This window comes from Tachyglossus aculeatus, chromosome 2, assembly GCF_015852505.1.
Source record: "Tachyglossus aculeatus isolate mTacAcu1 chromosome 2, mTacAcu1.pri, whole genome shotgun sequence".
Classification (NCBI taxonomy): Eukaryota; Metazoa; Chordata; class Mammalia; order Monotremata; family Tachyglossidae; genus Tachyglossus; species Tachyglossus aculeatus.
Window position 1 is genome coordinate 78505813 of NC_052067.1, and position 14960 is coordinate 78520772.

At 44.8% G+C, this 14960-nt stretch overlaps 2 protein-coding genes across 10 annotated transcripts in view; one reads left to right on the plus strand and one right to left on the minus strand.

Moving 5' to 3' along the window:
* Window positions 1-5405, plus strand: part of REPS1 (RALBP1 associated Eps domain containing 1) — a 101520-nt gene extending 96115 nt beyond the window's left edge. For 3 of the 5 annotated variants that reach the window (XM_038767312.1, XM_038767321.1, XM_038767329.1), the window contains 5 exons: window positions 806-991; window positions 1225-1320; window positions 2375-2523; window positions 3309-3414; window positions 4022-5405. In XM_038767312.1, coding sequence (XP_038623240.1) covers window positions 806-991; window positions 1225-1320; window positions 2375-2523; window positions 3309-3414; window positions 4022-4090 — 606 coding nt within the window. In that variant the 3' untranslated portion in view covers window positions 4091-5405. The remainder of the gene's footprint in view (window positions 1-805; window positions 992-1224; window positions 1321-2374; window positions 2524-3308; window positions 3415-4021) is intronic. The other 2 variants (XM_038767303.1, XM_038767338.1) reach the window with 1 other exon arrangement.
* A 370-nt stretch (window positions 5406-5775) lies between these two features.
* ECT2L (epithelial cell transforming 2 like) overlaps window positions 5776-14960 on the minus strand; it is a 93642-nt gene continuing 84457 nt past the window's right edge. For all 5 annotated transcript variants that reach the window (XM_038767934.1, XM_038767900.1, XM_038767915.1 and 2 more), the window contains 5 exons: window positions 13923-14079; window positions 12975-13040; window positions 11085-11173; window positions 7194-7366; window positions 5776-6370 (listed from right to left, as the gene is read on the minus strand). In XM_038767934.1, coding sequence (XP_038623862.1) covers window positions 6243-6370; window positions 7194-7366; window positions 11085-11173; window positions 12975-13040; window positions 13923-14079 — 613 coding nt within the window. In that variant the 3' untranslated portion in view covers window positions 5776-6242. The remainder of the gene's footprint in view (window positions 6371-7193; window positions 7367-11084; window positions 11174-12974; window positions 13041-13922; window positions 14080-14960) is intronic.

Sequence of the window (14960 nt, forward strand, 5' to 3'; positions counted from 1 at the left end):
GATCTCTTGGGGGAGATGTGCCTTCAGTAAGGCATTGAAGCGGGGGGAGAGTAATTGTCGGATTTGAGGAGGAAGGGTGTTCCAGGCCAGAGGCAGGACTTGGGCGAGGGGTCGACAGTGAGATAGACAAGATCGGGGTGCAGTGAGTAGGATGGCACTATCAGAGCAAAGGGCACTGTGGGCTGGGTGGAAGTAGGAAATCAGGGGTAAGGTAGGAGGAGGCAAGGTGATTGAATGCCGGGTGCTGTGACGGTTTAACCGACAGGATTTGGAAAGTGACTGCTGAATAAGGGGCTTGGGAAACAGAAGAAATAAGACATATCAATAACAAATAAGTGAAGAAGAGAGCTGAGGTAGCAGAGGGATGGTGTGACCAGGAAGGGGGAGGGAGGTGGAAGTAGCCAATTAGCCGGGTTTGGAAGGGAAAGTGCTACCCAGCTTGGCAAAGCCAAAACAGGAAGGCATTCCCAGCTGGGAGTTGCAAAGATGTGAATGCCGATTTGGGAGGCACGAGAGTCAAGAGTCAGGTATGTACGTGTTCAAGTATAAGTAAGCATTTGAAATCCTCTTCTTATTGCTGTCTGCCCTGTGGCCCATTTTCTATTTTCCTTTCCCTACTTATCTCTTTCGCCATTTCGCAGTTCTTATTACGTATTGCTGTGAAAGGCCTGAGTGATGGGAATAATTTATCTCCTTTCCACCTCCTGTAGAGAGGCACCTAGAGTTTTTCTGAACACCAAACTCATGCCAACTTCATTTTTCTTGGACTGTTTTATACGAAGAGTGCAACATTTTTGCCTTTTAGGCTGCGGGGCCTCATGTGCATCGCCCAGTGGATGCTGAAGGCCTAATAGCCCATACCAGTACCTCGCCTCAACAGATCCCAGAACAACCAAATTTTGCAGATTTCAGCCAATTTGAGGTATTTGCTGCATCAGGAGTAAATGAAGAACAAGAAGATGAAGCTGAGCAACACTCTGAGGTCTTGCAGGTGAGCATTTGTGAGCTTACGTGATTCCTCGGCTTAGCAGTTCTCTGCATCTCTTGGTTCAGCTCGTGATTCTGTGAATACTTGATGACTAGCTATCTGCACGTCTGCCCATTTAAAAATATATATTTGTTTCTGTTGACGGGAATAATGGCGTGATGTTTGAGTTCCTTAAATGTGAATTGCACATTACAGTGTACTTGCTCTTAACGATACATCGATGCATACCTTTATAGGTGGAAAAGTCATCTGATCCCACAAGTTCTCTTAGAGTTGCCAAAACAGATGGAAGAGGTGAAGATAAGACAGTCGCTAGTGCTCCTGCTTCGGTGGTACGTACAGTGTCTTTTTTGTAATCACGGCCAGTGTTTTTGCCCATAACAGCCTCACTTGCTTTGAGATGTCAGAAGCTTCAGAGTCAGCGCTTAGTACGGTGCTCTGCACACCGTAAGCGCTCAATAAATATGATTGAATCAATGAACGAACAGACTGTGGGAGGTCATTCGGTCTAGAGCCCAAGGCAGGTCCTAGGGAGTCTCTAGGATCTCACAACTTTATCCCTTAGAAAGATCTCCTAACATCAGATGCTTTGTGTTGAAACTTAACCTCGGAGAACCCTCCAACTGTAACTCTCTCACCTTCATCTCCTCACCCACCCGGGCCTGGAACCATCTTCCTCCCCATATTCAAAACTTTCCAAGTTGTAGCAAGTCACCAACCAGCTCTAGCAATCGTGAACCTATTTATACCTATTCTGCAGCTCTGCGTGTGTGTGTGTGTGTGTGTGTGTGTGTGTGGTGTGTATTTTCATTTACATATATATATATGTTTAGTTATTGATTTTGCTCACCTTATAAATATTGCCTGTTTCCCCAATTAATGGGAGCTCCTTGTAGGCAGGACTTAAGCCTGAATGAGGGAGGCTTTGAGAACCTTCTCACTATGCTTCTATCTCATCAATCTAGCCGATGACCCCTCACTCCCGTCCTGCCTCTGGACTGCAATGCCCTCCCTCCTCAAATCTGACAGACAGTTACTCTCCCTCCCTGCTTTCAAAGCCTTATTGAGGGCACATCTCCTCCAAGAGGCCTTCCCTGACTAAGCCCCCCTTCCCTCTTCTCACACTCCCTTCTGCATTGCCCTGCCTTGTTCCCTCCCAGCCTCACAGCACTTATGTACATATCTGTAATATATTTATATTAATGTCCGTCTCCCCGCCCCCTGTAGATGGTAAACTCATTGTGGGCAGAGAATGTGTCTGTTAATTGTTGTATCGTACTCTCCCAAGCGCTTAGTACAGTGCTCTGCACACAGTAAGTGCGTAGTAAAGATGGTTGAATGAAAGGAGTGATTGAATTTGTGGATTTTGTCTTCTCTTTCCTCCAGGGCAAAGGCACGACACCTCTTGCTCCACCTCCGAAGCCTGTGCGTCGAAGATTAAAATCAGAGGACGAACTAAGACCAGAGGTCGATGAGCATGCACAGAAGACAGGTGTATTGGCTGCTGTCCTCGCTTCCCAGCCTTCCATTCCTAGGTAAACGATAATGAGCCCTGTTGTGTTTGATGGATTATTTCTCCATGGCTTTAAAGTATGTGGAGAAAAACATTTTTCCCTTGAGAACAAACATCCATCAAACTAATCCACTCACACATTTTTCACATTAAAAAATGACCCCGTCCCACTGGAGTTGACTCTGCGGGCCATGCCCGTCCTCTCGCTTCTTACCACTCTGTTCCCCCATCTCCCAGAGAAGTCTTTGTCCAGTCCAAACTTTGTGCTTCCCAGGTCTGCTTCCCCTAGGGTCTTTTGGGATTAGTTTTAAAAAGATAATTACCAGCCGTAGCTAGTATTAAGCCAAACCGGTCTCCTGAAACCAAATGGAGTGACTCCTTTAGTTGGTAAGTTGCTCTCCTTAAGAAACATTTGTGTACCACAACAGCAACATCAACTATTAAGTGGTAAGTGTGAACTCTGAATCACTGAATATATTGCTCTAGTATTAGCAAGTGAAATAGATGGAGAGGAAAATAGGTTGTAGAGTTATTTTCCATTCTTGTTCCACCGAGACAACTACAGGATCTTACTGCAGACTAGTTAAATGAGAATGCCAGGGCTATCAAAAATCCTAAAACCACAGGGAAAGCTTGATCTGAATAATGATTCTATCATTTGGAAAGTTGAAGTGTAGTTATCTTGGGGGATGTTGAAATGGGTTGAGCTGCAGTAAATGGAAACTACTTCGGCGTCTACATCAAATGCTTGCAGTTGGGCATTAAATTGTCAGGAAGTGCAATTTATTTTCCTCCTTACCTCCTCAGGTCAGTTGGGAAAGACAAGAAAGCTATTCAAGCATCAATTAGGCGCAATAAGGAAACCAACACAGTTTTGGCAAGATTGAATAGTGAATTGCAGCAACAATTAAAGGTAATAGTATCGTTGGGATAAGTAGGGTAGATAATATAAAATTAAATTGTTTTCATGTCACGGGAGAATCGTATTTTTGAATAGTCTGCCAAGAGCCACTGTATCATTAGGAATCAGGTGGGTTGTTAAAGTGATATGAGTGGGCTAATTTTTGCCATCCTACGTATTAATATAAATGACCTACTACAATATCATCTGAAGTTAAGATTTCATGTTATAATAAGTTCCCTGAGAAAGTTTTGACATGCAAGTGACCCCTCTTCTCTTCTCCCCCTTCACCTCCCACCTCAAAAAAAAAAAAAATTTAGGGCACTTTTAGGAATGCCGTGCTAATGAGGCAGTCTAGGAGGAGGAATTCCAAGTCAGAAGTACGCAGCCATTAAGGCACTCGGAGAGGTAGGAAAGATGCACCAGGCAGGATTTGGTGAAGGGTGAAGGCAGGGAGAAGCTGTACAGAGAGAATTGGGGTTGCAAAATTGGGAAAGAGAAAGGAGCCACGAAGCATGTGGTCAGCTTGGTTGGGGTGTGTACCACTGAATGATGGGAGGCATGCATTGTTTCTAATTAACTTTCATCCATCATTTGCCATCCCATATCTCGTTTCCAGGATGTTCTTGAAGAGAGAATCTCCCTGGAAGTTCAGCTGGAACAACTTCGGCCTTTCTCTCACCTATAAGCCAACTGCCGTAAACTGTGAACGTATTTGTTTTTAAAGGGGCGGGGGAGGGCGGGGGGAGGGGCCCAAAGCCAATTTGAGGACCCAGACATTCAGCCCAATGCACTCAGCAGTTAAGTTTTGTGATTCTGTTCTGTCCCGTATGTTCCACTGTATTTAAGTACCTTTTTTTTAAAATCTCAACAATAAAAAGGGTCGGGATAACTTTCTGGAAGGCATGGTGTATTCGTTGGCACGTCCCATCCTTGCTCCCCCTCCCCACCAGCTCGTCCCTGACAGAAATAGATGGCGTCTAGACCCCAGAGTCAAATTGATGGCCAGAATTTTAAACTGGAAGTGATTTGACTAATGGACCTCTGTACTGCATGTGAAACCTCCTGCACAGAAATAGCTTTCCAGAAAAGGAAATGAGCAGAGCCCCGACGTTATCCCTCAAACTGTCAACTCTAGTGGGTCAGTTTTGATTTTTTTTTTTTTCATAAATCGGAAATTCTTTTAATTTGCTCATATGCCGCCGTAATACTAGACGGAGAATTCTTTCGCGGGTAGCACGCCACGTCTGGGAAGCGCCTGCCTCTTTGCAATAAACGGGATCCTTCAGGGTAGCCCGGGGTTCTTGCAGGCTGCCAAGCCATACCGACCAACCGGCTTGTCAGATTTCATGCTTTTCCTTCCGCCTCGTGCCGTGTGGGACAGAAAAGCCACCCTCCCACTTAATAACCTTCCCATCCTGAGTTCGATCCAGCAGCACCGTGTAAATGACTCTTCCGTTCCAACCAGGATAAACCTAGCAGGCCTTCTTGAACTGTCCTTTCTGGGGTGTTTATCCCAGCATTCTGTTTGCACTCTCCCCAGCCCCCCCGGATACCACCTTGATCTGCATGCTTCACACATCCACCTTTTCATTAACAACCCCCCCTCACCCGTCTTTACTGTAACAGATTATTGTCAAGTAAAAAGCGTCAGTACTTCGATGGATTTCCATTTCCCCGCAGAGTCTCCGTCCGGGCTACCTGCTGTCATCGTCACTAGGCCTCATTCTGTTGGCATATAGACAGGCTTTTCACTATTAACAAAGAGTCCCCTGAGTGTATCCTACGCTTCAGGTTGATGTACTGTATTAGGATTTGTTGTATATTGTATGATACACACCTTTTGATCTCATATGTAAATTTGCATTAATTGCTGACTAACAGCAAATATTCTATTTAATGGCTTATTCTGGCTGTGGGATCATAGATGTTAAACTGCATGGATGTATCTCAGCAGAATCAGAACTAGCAGTTGTGTGATTTTTACACCAATAAAATAGCACAATATTTTAATTTTTGTTCCTTTTGTTTAAATTAGGATCCAAACTTCATGAATGATCTTCAGGGAGAGCTTCCCCCACCCACCCACCCAATTGTTGATGGCAGGAACTGTCATTGCTGGGACACTTCAGTCTGCCTTTGGCAAACAGTTTTGACTGACACTGTGAGGCAAAAGGAGAAGCTAAGGCAGCCTAGAGGACAAAGTGTGATAGATTTATTTAAGTATGGAATGCTTTCTAAGGAGCATTTAATGGATTCAGGTGTCTTTGGGGATTAATCTCACCCATTACAGCAGCCTACTAAATTAACTTTTGGAACGACCGAGGGAATTTTTCAAAACTGAGAATTAAACTCTCCCAAACAAAAACTTCGAAGTAGGGTGAAAATCCCATTTAATAGTGTATGTTATTCACAAAACTCAAAGCATCATCAAAAGAAGTAATTTAGCATTAATTAGGGAAAATGAAAAAATCATACCTTTCCTTCTGCAAATATTTTCCACCAATTAATGCTTATAGAAAACTCGTGAGCCTCAAACTGGAACCATGCATTGCGAGAATGGTTAATGATGCAGGGAATGTTTCTATAAAGACCACAATGACACTTGGTTCAGAGTGTACTTCTTCAGGAGACTTCAAAGCTTCAAGGCCTATCCTTCTTGAATCTGAAGGTTCAAATGATTCTAAAGTAACAACGGGCCTAGTTTCAAAGAGAGGGAGTCAACTATTCTGGTTAACCAGAAGCATCTCCTGCTCAGAGAAACGTGAGGCACAGAAAAGATACACACTGTTGCTCAAGGGCCTGTCATAAACGTTCCTTTGTTTCATCGGGGTCCAATTTTACTTCTCAATAGCACTTTTGATGGCTCTTTGCAACACAGAAAGCCATGCGAATTTATCATCTTCCACTTCGGTAGAACAGATCCATTGACGAGTTGGAGCTTGGAGGATAAATGCGTTCTTGACATCTGTTGAACAGTAAGTCACCTTAGTTTAATTACATCATCAAGGATTCGAGAGCCACCATGAAGTGCTTTCACAAAACACTTGTATTTAGAACATAATGCAGATCAGCGGCTAGCTCATCTTTAAGAATTTTAAAAATTAACATCAAATTTAACACCCTGTAAAAGGAAACAGAATTTAACTGCAGACTATTGCTAAAAATACTTCTGGTGACTGCGTTTGTTTCACACCCCAAATAGGGCACAGCCGGGAAATTAAGTTTTTGGTTATTTTTACATTACACATGTCTTTGTGTGAAATTATAATTGGCAATAGCTTCTTTCCAAAAGGCCAACTGTACTAGATGAAAATGGGGGAATAAGAGTTCTCTGTCTTGATACGTTTTGTAATAGAGCAGACCACAGGTTCACTCTTTTTGAGTACCTCTTCTAAAGTTTGAGAAATCCACTGCGGCTTGAGAATCATAAAACGGGTCCAGCAGGAAGTATGCCTTCCCCTTTGGCATGGATGTAACTCCCTATTAGTACGGATGAGAAGAAATCATGGGTGTTAGGATACTAAATCTCAGAGATGGTCTGCATAAAGCCTGCCGGTTCCCACAATTTTTGCTTGCCCAGAATGGACCGTACACTGACAAGCCCAAGAAGATCAGATGTCCCCATTTAAAGCCAAACCTAATTGAACTTGGAAAATGGTCAGATGCTCATTTGTGGCACACTGTAAAACTAACTTCTTTGACTCTTTACCACCAGTTGTCCTCTGCTAATGGAACCCACAGATTGTGGCATCCCTTATGTATGCTGTTCCCAAAACGGGAGCACTTACATGGAGAGTCAGGAATATCTTCTACAAAAAGTCGGGGGAGGGCCACTGATGCCGAGAACCGGTAAGTTGTCTTTGAGGCCCTTTCAAATGGGCTGTGAGAGATTCCACGGCTGGAAACAACGAGGGCGTCGTTGAAAAGGAAAAGGCTGAGATCGTGGACGTGCTCGTAGAGTCTGGATGGGCAGGGGGTAGAAAACAGAACCAAATTAACCAGTCAGGTTGTTGCTACGTCACAAGTTGTGGCTTAAGAATTTGGTTGCGCCTGAATCTAACAAGGATCTTTCTCACTGCAGACCTCGTGAATGTCAGTCAGTCGGTCAATCGTATTTGAGCACATACTATCAATCAATCAATCAATCAATCGTATTTATTGAGCGCTTACTATGTGCAGAGAACTGTACTAAGCCCTGGGGAGAGTACAATATTGTCTTACGCTATCGAGCCGTCTCCGACCCATAGCGACAGTATAACAGACACCCTGCCCACATCGAACTTACTCCATTCACTGTCCTCTGCCTTCTGTTTTTAGGATTCAAGCTTTGACACATAGGGGCTCGATCTCTTTTTGACTGTGGAAATTTCTTAGTGAACAATTACTAGCACCAAGGAGAAAACGTATAAGGATGTTGGAACTTTCTAGGCTGTAAGCTTGTTGTGGGGAGAGAATGTATCTACCAACTCTCTTATTAAACTCTCCCAAGTGCTTATAATAATAATAATGTTGGCATTTGTTAAGCGCTTACTATGTGCAAAGCACTGTTCTAAGCGCTTGGGGGGATACAAAGTGATCAGGTTGTCCCACGTGGGGCTCACAGTCTTAATCCCCATTTTACAGATGAGGGAACTGAGGCTCAGAGAAGTGAAGTGACTTGCCCAAGGTCACACAGCAGACATGTGGCAGAGCCGGGATTCAAACCCATGACCTCTGACTCCAAAGCCCGGGCTCTTTCCACTGAGCCACGCTGCTTCCCCGATACTTAATGCACTAAGTATTTTAAGTGCTTAGTACTATGCTTTGCACTCAGTAAGCACTGAATAAATGTGATTTAACTTTTTTTGGTTTGGGGCTTTTTTGTTTGTTGTTTTTTTACTCTAACAATAATGTCATGAGTCTAAGGCAGAGTTTAGAACCACCCAATGCCGGAAACAGTGGATTTAAGTGCTAAACACATATTTATTCTATTTTATTTTGTTAATATGTTTTGTTTTGTTCTCTGTCTCCCCCTTCTAGACTGTGAGTCCATTGTTGGGTAGGGACCATCTCTATATGTTGCCAACTTGTACTTCCCAAGCGCTTAGTACAGTGCTCTGCACACAGTAAGCACTCAGTAAATACAGTTGAATGAATGAATGAATGAATAAACAAAAGCCAGTGTATTTGTGTATATAGCATGGAAAGTGTTAGTTGGTCACAGATGAGTCTGCTCAATCATGCTGCTCCGCTGATTGATATGACTAATGGTGATCTCCACGAGGAACTGCTTTTTACGTAGTGGGCAATTAATTATGTCAAAAAGGATAAAGGCAAGAAAAGGAAATTAGAGATGTTGATGTTTTACTTCACCAACCCGGTATTTGAAATGAAGAACCCCTGAGGTGTATATGTAATGCTATAATTTGATTTTGACAATCTGATGACAATCCACTTAAGGGGCCCCGAGTTGCTTTCATCTGAATCTTTCCAAAACTTTAACAACTGGAGCTGGAGGGAAATTACAGTGGTACTCTTCATAAAATATTTGTGAGACTGTATTTAATTGCTTTAATTTTATACTTCCAATGAGTAACATGAAATTCAACTTTCGTCTCAGTTGCTGGCAGGAAGCTGAAAATGTGCTCAGTGAGTCAGAATTGCCCCTTCTAATTAGAGAGAGGAAGAGGAAGAGGTCCCTGCATTCCACCAGTAATTTTAGGCAATGGAAAATTTTTACCAAGTTCTTCTGTCTAAGTTTCGGAAGACTAAATATTAAATTTTGAATAAGGACATGAGCTATTGTCCGTATTTTTTTTCTATCACAACAGGTCTGGTGGAATTTCAGTCTCCCCATAACAGGTCACTGAATTTCCATCTGTAATCCCTCCTAATCCTCCTCGACCTCTCAGATGTGGACCACTCTCTTCTCCTGGAAACTTTATTCAACCTTGCCTTCACTGATTCTGTCCTCTCCTGGTTCTCCTCTTATTTCTCTGGCCATTTATTCTCCGTCTCCTTCGCACGTTCCTCCTCCGCCTCCCACCCCCTAACTGCAAGGGCCCTCAGGGTTCAGTTCTGAGTCCCCTTTTGTTCTCCATCTATACCCACTCCCTTGGAGAACTCATTCGCTTCCATGGCTTCAAACTATCTTTATGCAGTTGATACCCAAATCTACATCTCCAGCCCTGATCTCCATCTCTCCAGTCTCTCATCTCCTCCTCCCTTCAAGACATCTCTACTTGGGTGTCCTCCTGTCACCTCAAACTTAACATGTCCTAAACATAGCTCCTTATCTTCCCACCCAAACCCTGTCCTCCCTCTGACTTTCCCATCACTGCAGACGGCACCACCATCCTTCCTGTCTCACAAGCCCATTACCTTGGCGTTGTCCTCGACTCCTCTCTGTCATTCAACCCACATATTCAGTCCATCGCTAAATCCTGTCGGTCCCACCTTCACATCGCTAAAATCCACCCTGTCCTCTCCATCCAAACTGCTACCACGTTAATACAGTCACTCACCCTATCTGGCCGAGATTATTGCATCAGCCTCCTTGCTGACTTCCCAGCCTCCTGTATCTCCCCACTCCAGTCCATACTTCACTCTGCTGCCCGGATTATTTTTCTACAAAAATGGCCATGGACATGTCACCCCGCTCTTCAAGAAACTCCAGTGGTTGCCTATCCACCTCCGCATCAAATAAAAACACCTCTCCATTGGCCTTAAAGCACTCCATCTCCTTTCCCCCTCCTACCTCACCTTGCTTCTCTCTTACAACCCAGCCCACACACTTCACACCTCTAGTGCTAACCTCACTGTGCCTCGATTTCCCCGGTTTTGCCACTGATCCTTCGCCCATGCCCTGCCTTTGGCTTGGGACGCTCTCCCTCCTCAAATCCGACAAGCAGTTATTTTCCCCCCTTCAAAGACTTATTGAAGACACATCTCCTCCAAGAGGCCTTCCCAGACTAAGCCCCACTTTTCCTCATCTCCCACTCCCTTCTGCATCACCCTGATTTGCTCCTTTTGCTTTTCCCCCCCCTCCCAGCCCCACAGCACTTATATACATATCTGTAATTTTATTATATTGATGTCTGTCTCCCCCTGCTTTAGACTGTAAGCTCGTTGTAGGCAGGGAATGTGACTCTATTGTTGTATTATACTCTCCCAAGTGCTTAGTACAGTGCTCTGCGCACAGTAAGTGCTGAATAAATACTACTGAATGAGTGAGTATCGAATGCTATGTGCTGAGTACTGACCTAACCCTTGGGAGAGTACAATACAACAGAATTAGCAGGCATGTTCCCTGCCCATAATGAGCTTAGTAATGAACCTAAGGTTTGGCTATGTCCAGCCCTTGTAATTAGCTATATTTAAATATCACACTCACAATTTTTGGTAAGCCTTTGTTTTTAAAAACTGGGTAAATTGAAAGCTAACCTTCTGATTCTGGAAGGTACCTTCAGCAAACAGAAGAAACTAGGACCCATCTCTCCCATCTAGGTTCAGAAAATTCATCTAAGATAGGCTCTCAGTCCTCAGATTTTTTATTTTAAATCCCTTGGCACTGGGCTAGGTAGAGTGTCTAGAATGAATGGTTTGGTAATATCTTCCAATTCCGGGTGCCAACCTGAGAATTGCTGTCTTTCACGCACAAAGAGGATTGCAAATGAATCAGCTGCTCAGTGGGTTTTTACCTTAACGAGAAAATGATGTCCTCATCGCAGCAGCGGAGCTGGGCTACATCCTGAACTCTAATCAGGTACCTGTTGTCTTCTGATAGGGTCTACGGTTTAAGCACAAAATCAGAAACAAAAGGACCGTCTTTTTTAGAAGGTCCCTGGTACTGCTGTCAATCCAGTTTGACAGTCATGGATGACGTACTGCAACTTAGCTCATAGTTGCACTTTGGAAAAAAAAAAATTGGAAATCATAAATCAAATGATGAACTTGCCCCTAAAGAGCGTATGCAGGGCCACCTCAGGCTTCTAGGCAGCGAGAAGGGAGCCGGGAGGCTATTCAACCACAGGGCGGCTATGTCATCATCATCATCATCAATCGTATTTATTGAGCGCTTACTATGTGCAGAGCACTGTACTAAGCGCTTGGGAAGTACAAATTGGCAACATATAGGCACAGTCCCTACCCAACAGTGGGCTCACAGTCTAAATGTCAATCAGACCAACAGTGCCCTGAGCCACCCTGCGCCCCAAGTAATGGTCCAGCCCACCCGGAGGGTAGAGCCGGGGCTGGCCCGTATTGGGCCATGCTTGAGATGGGCAAAAAAAAATGTGTGGAGCAGGAGGATTTGTTTAACCAAAAATACTCTGTGGAAAATCATCCAACAGGTAATCTGGGCAACGGTCTAAATGCCAGAACCCACATGAGTGAGATCTTCTTAGCTAACATCAATTTACTGAGCAGTAAAATCTCCAGCCAGATCATCTTGCAGCGTGGCTCAGTGGAAAAGAGCCCGGGCTTTGGAGTCAGAGGTCATGGGTTCAAATCCCGGCTCCGCCGCTTGTCAGCTGTGTGACTTTGGGCAAGTCACTTGACTTCTCTGTGCCTCAGTTACCTCATCTGTAAAATGGGGATGAAGACTGTGAGCCCCACATGGGACAACCTGATCACCTTGTAACCTCCCCAGCGCTTAGAACAGTGCTTTGCACAGAGTAAGCGCTTAATAAATGCCATTATTATTATTATTATTATTATCTTGGCAAAAGCCAAAACCAATGTGAGTGAGATCCTCTTACCTGAACTTCTGTTCAGTGAGCCGCAAATGCAGGCACACCCACGATACACGTGTAATACGTTCCTCGAAACTGTGGGTTTGTAGTGAATCATATTGAGGGAGGCATTTTCCCACAGACTAAAATGTAGTTTGTTAGTTTCCCATTCCGGAGTCAACCCCGGCATGACAGCTGAGCCTTTGGGGTCATTAAAAGATTCACTGGTCCCTTCCTCATTATCATTTCTGGGCACTCCCTTCAGTCTTGTGGATGCCAAACATAGCTCCTTCGGATGCCATGCCAATATTCGGCCGTGCCCAGAGCTTTGTGTGACTGATGCTCAAGCCATGTGCCACCGCACCCGCTCCCGGTAAAATGTGAGGGCATCCCAGGAGGACCCCGATGGCTAGAGATAGCAGAGTCCTGGTCCCACCTCTCTGCCCCAAACGTCAAAGAGACGGATGGGCCCGGCCCAGTTACCTTCCCTCTTGCTGGCCAGCTGGCTCTGAAGCTCTTCCCTGCAATCAATCAATCGTATTTATTGAGCGCTTACTGTGTGCAGAGCACTGTACTAAGTCCCTTTATCCCTGTTGGTGACCCCCACCGCTTGTTGCATCACTTTAGCCACTGTCCCCCAACACCCCCCGAGCAGCTCCAGCAGTGTTTGAAGGTAACGCTGGGCAGGACCGGTGGATCCTGGGCTACGACTGCTATTAGCAGGTAACACCACCGGATTTTATGTATGGTCACCGTTCGGATCAGTGGCTCAGTGGTATTTATTAAGCACTGACTGTGTGCAGAGCACTTTACTATGCATCTGGGAGAGCGCAACATCTGCGGTTCACCTGTACTTACAGGACATCCAGAGATGATTCGTTGTGTTTTTAACATTTGATCCTTCTTGTTGACATTTTGCTTCAACTGGAAAAAAAGGGGATTATTAATACATTCGAAAAAGTGACCGAGCTTTGGGGACTGATGAGGGGAGTACTGGCCACTGTAAGTTGTTCTGCTCAGCAGAGCCAAGTTCAGGTGCTGACCATTGACTAACAAATGTAGACACTCAGGTAAATCACAATTTCCTTATACAAAATTTAATTGCCAATTTTTTAAAAAGTTTATAAAATGTGTTCACATTTAAAAACATGATTTGAATCTCATTTTTTTTTAACTGATAAGTCTGAATTAAAAAAAAAAACCGGAAACTTAACTTGCCCCATTACCTTGTTTTTGCAGGAGTTCTACCTTATATTTAAGACCAATATTACTTTGTAATGACCTCTGAAAGTTTACATTTTAATGGAAAATTGAAACATCAGGATGCCACCCCAAGCGTACGTGTTTTTTTTTGTCCTATCCACAACTGTGATACTGCGAAGAGATAGATATATATGGCTGTGGGGTTAGGAAAAGAAAAAAGGGCAGAGATGAAGGGTGGAGTTAAAGGGACCACCTGGAATTCAGTTCCTAAAATGCTTGCAACCTAAACTAAGTGTACTGAGTGTGCTCCAGCCCCGAAGGGGCAGCCCAACCACTTGAAGTGAGCAAGATCAGTGGTGTGGGTTGATCAGATCAGCTGGAGACAATTGCATATTACTCTGAAATTACCCAACGGGCAGGCCAGCTCTGGATTTTTCTAGGCTACCACCCTGGCGTTTGAAAGAAAGATGGTTTGCTAGAAACGAAGGTGCTAAATCGAAAGGAATATCAAACCAGGAGGACAAAGGCCAAGAGGCGAGTACAGAATTTCAAAGCATTTGTAAGTGGGTCAGGATAGAAACGAGGGAGAGCTGACAACCCAACCTGATCGATGAAGCCCCTGTACTTTCGGATCTGCTCGATTGCGGTAGTCAAATCTTCCCGGTCGGCATGGTCCGAAGGAGTGTGGAGTCTCAGAGCGTAAAGCAGGTTGATATACTCTTCAAATCTCTTAGGTGGATACAAGAGAAGTTCCTGCAAGCTATAAATAACCAAAAGACAGAGCTGTTCTCGTGGGCAACCACACCTCAGAACTGATCGCACAAATTCCAGGGCAGCATTTTGTCATTATAATTGTGGCACTTAGGTGCTTACTCTGTGCCAAGTACTGTGCTAAACACTGGGGTAGATGTGCAATCAGAACAGACATGGTCCTTGTCCCAGGGGGTTCATGGTCTAGCAGCCCAATCCACCTAATAGAGTTCAGCCATTCAGCGTTTCAGGAAACCTACTCGTGCAAGGAGTTTCACTGGGCTTTGCACACTTTACAGATTGTGGGCCAGTTGGGGGAAAAATAATGGCTGAATAGCTGGGGTTCTGGGCCGGGGAGAACCCCCTTCTAGACTGTGAGCCCATTGTTGGGCAGGGACTGTCTCTATTTGTTGCTGAATTGTACTTTCCAAGCACTTAGTATGGTGCTCTGTACACAGTAACTGCTCAATAAATACAATTGAATGAATGAATGAGAAAGACTCAACTCACCCCCAAAAAGCACTAACTTGTGGCTCAATGTTGAACTATGCGGCAGCCAAGAAGCTGAGGCTCAGTTATTGCTGTGTAATATTGCTGTCATTGACTGACGCATGAGAGCAGCTACTCCTCACTCTCGGCTTCAAGGCTGTCCATCCCCTCGCCCCCTCCTACCTCACCTCCCTTCTCTCTTTCTGCAGCCCAGCCCGCACCCTCCGCTCCTCTGCCGCTAACCTCCTCACTGTGCCTCGTTCTCACCTGTCCCTCCGTCGACCCCCGGCCCATGTCATCCCCCAGGCCTGGAATGCCCTCCCTCTGCCCATCCGCCAAGCTAGCTCTCTTCCACCCTTCAAAGCCCTACTGAGGGCTCACCTCCTCCAGGAAGCCTTCCCA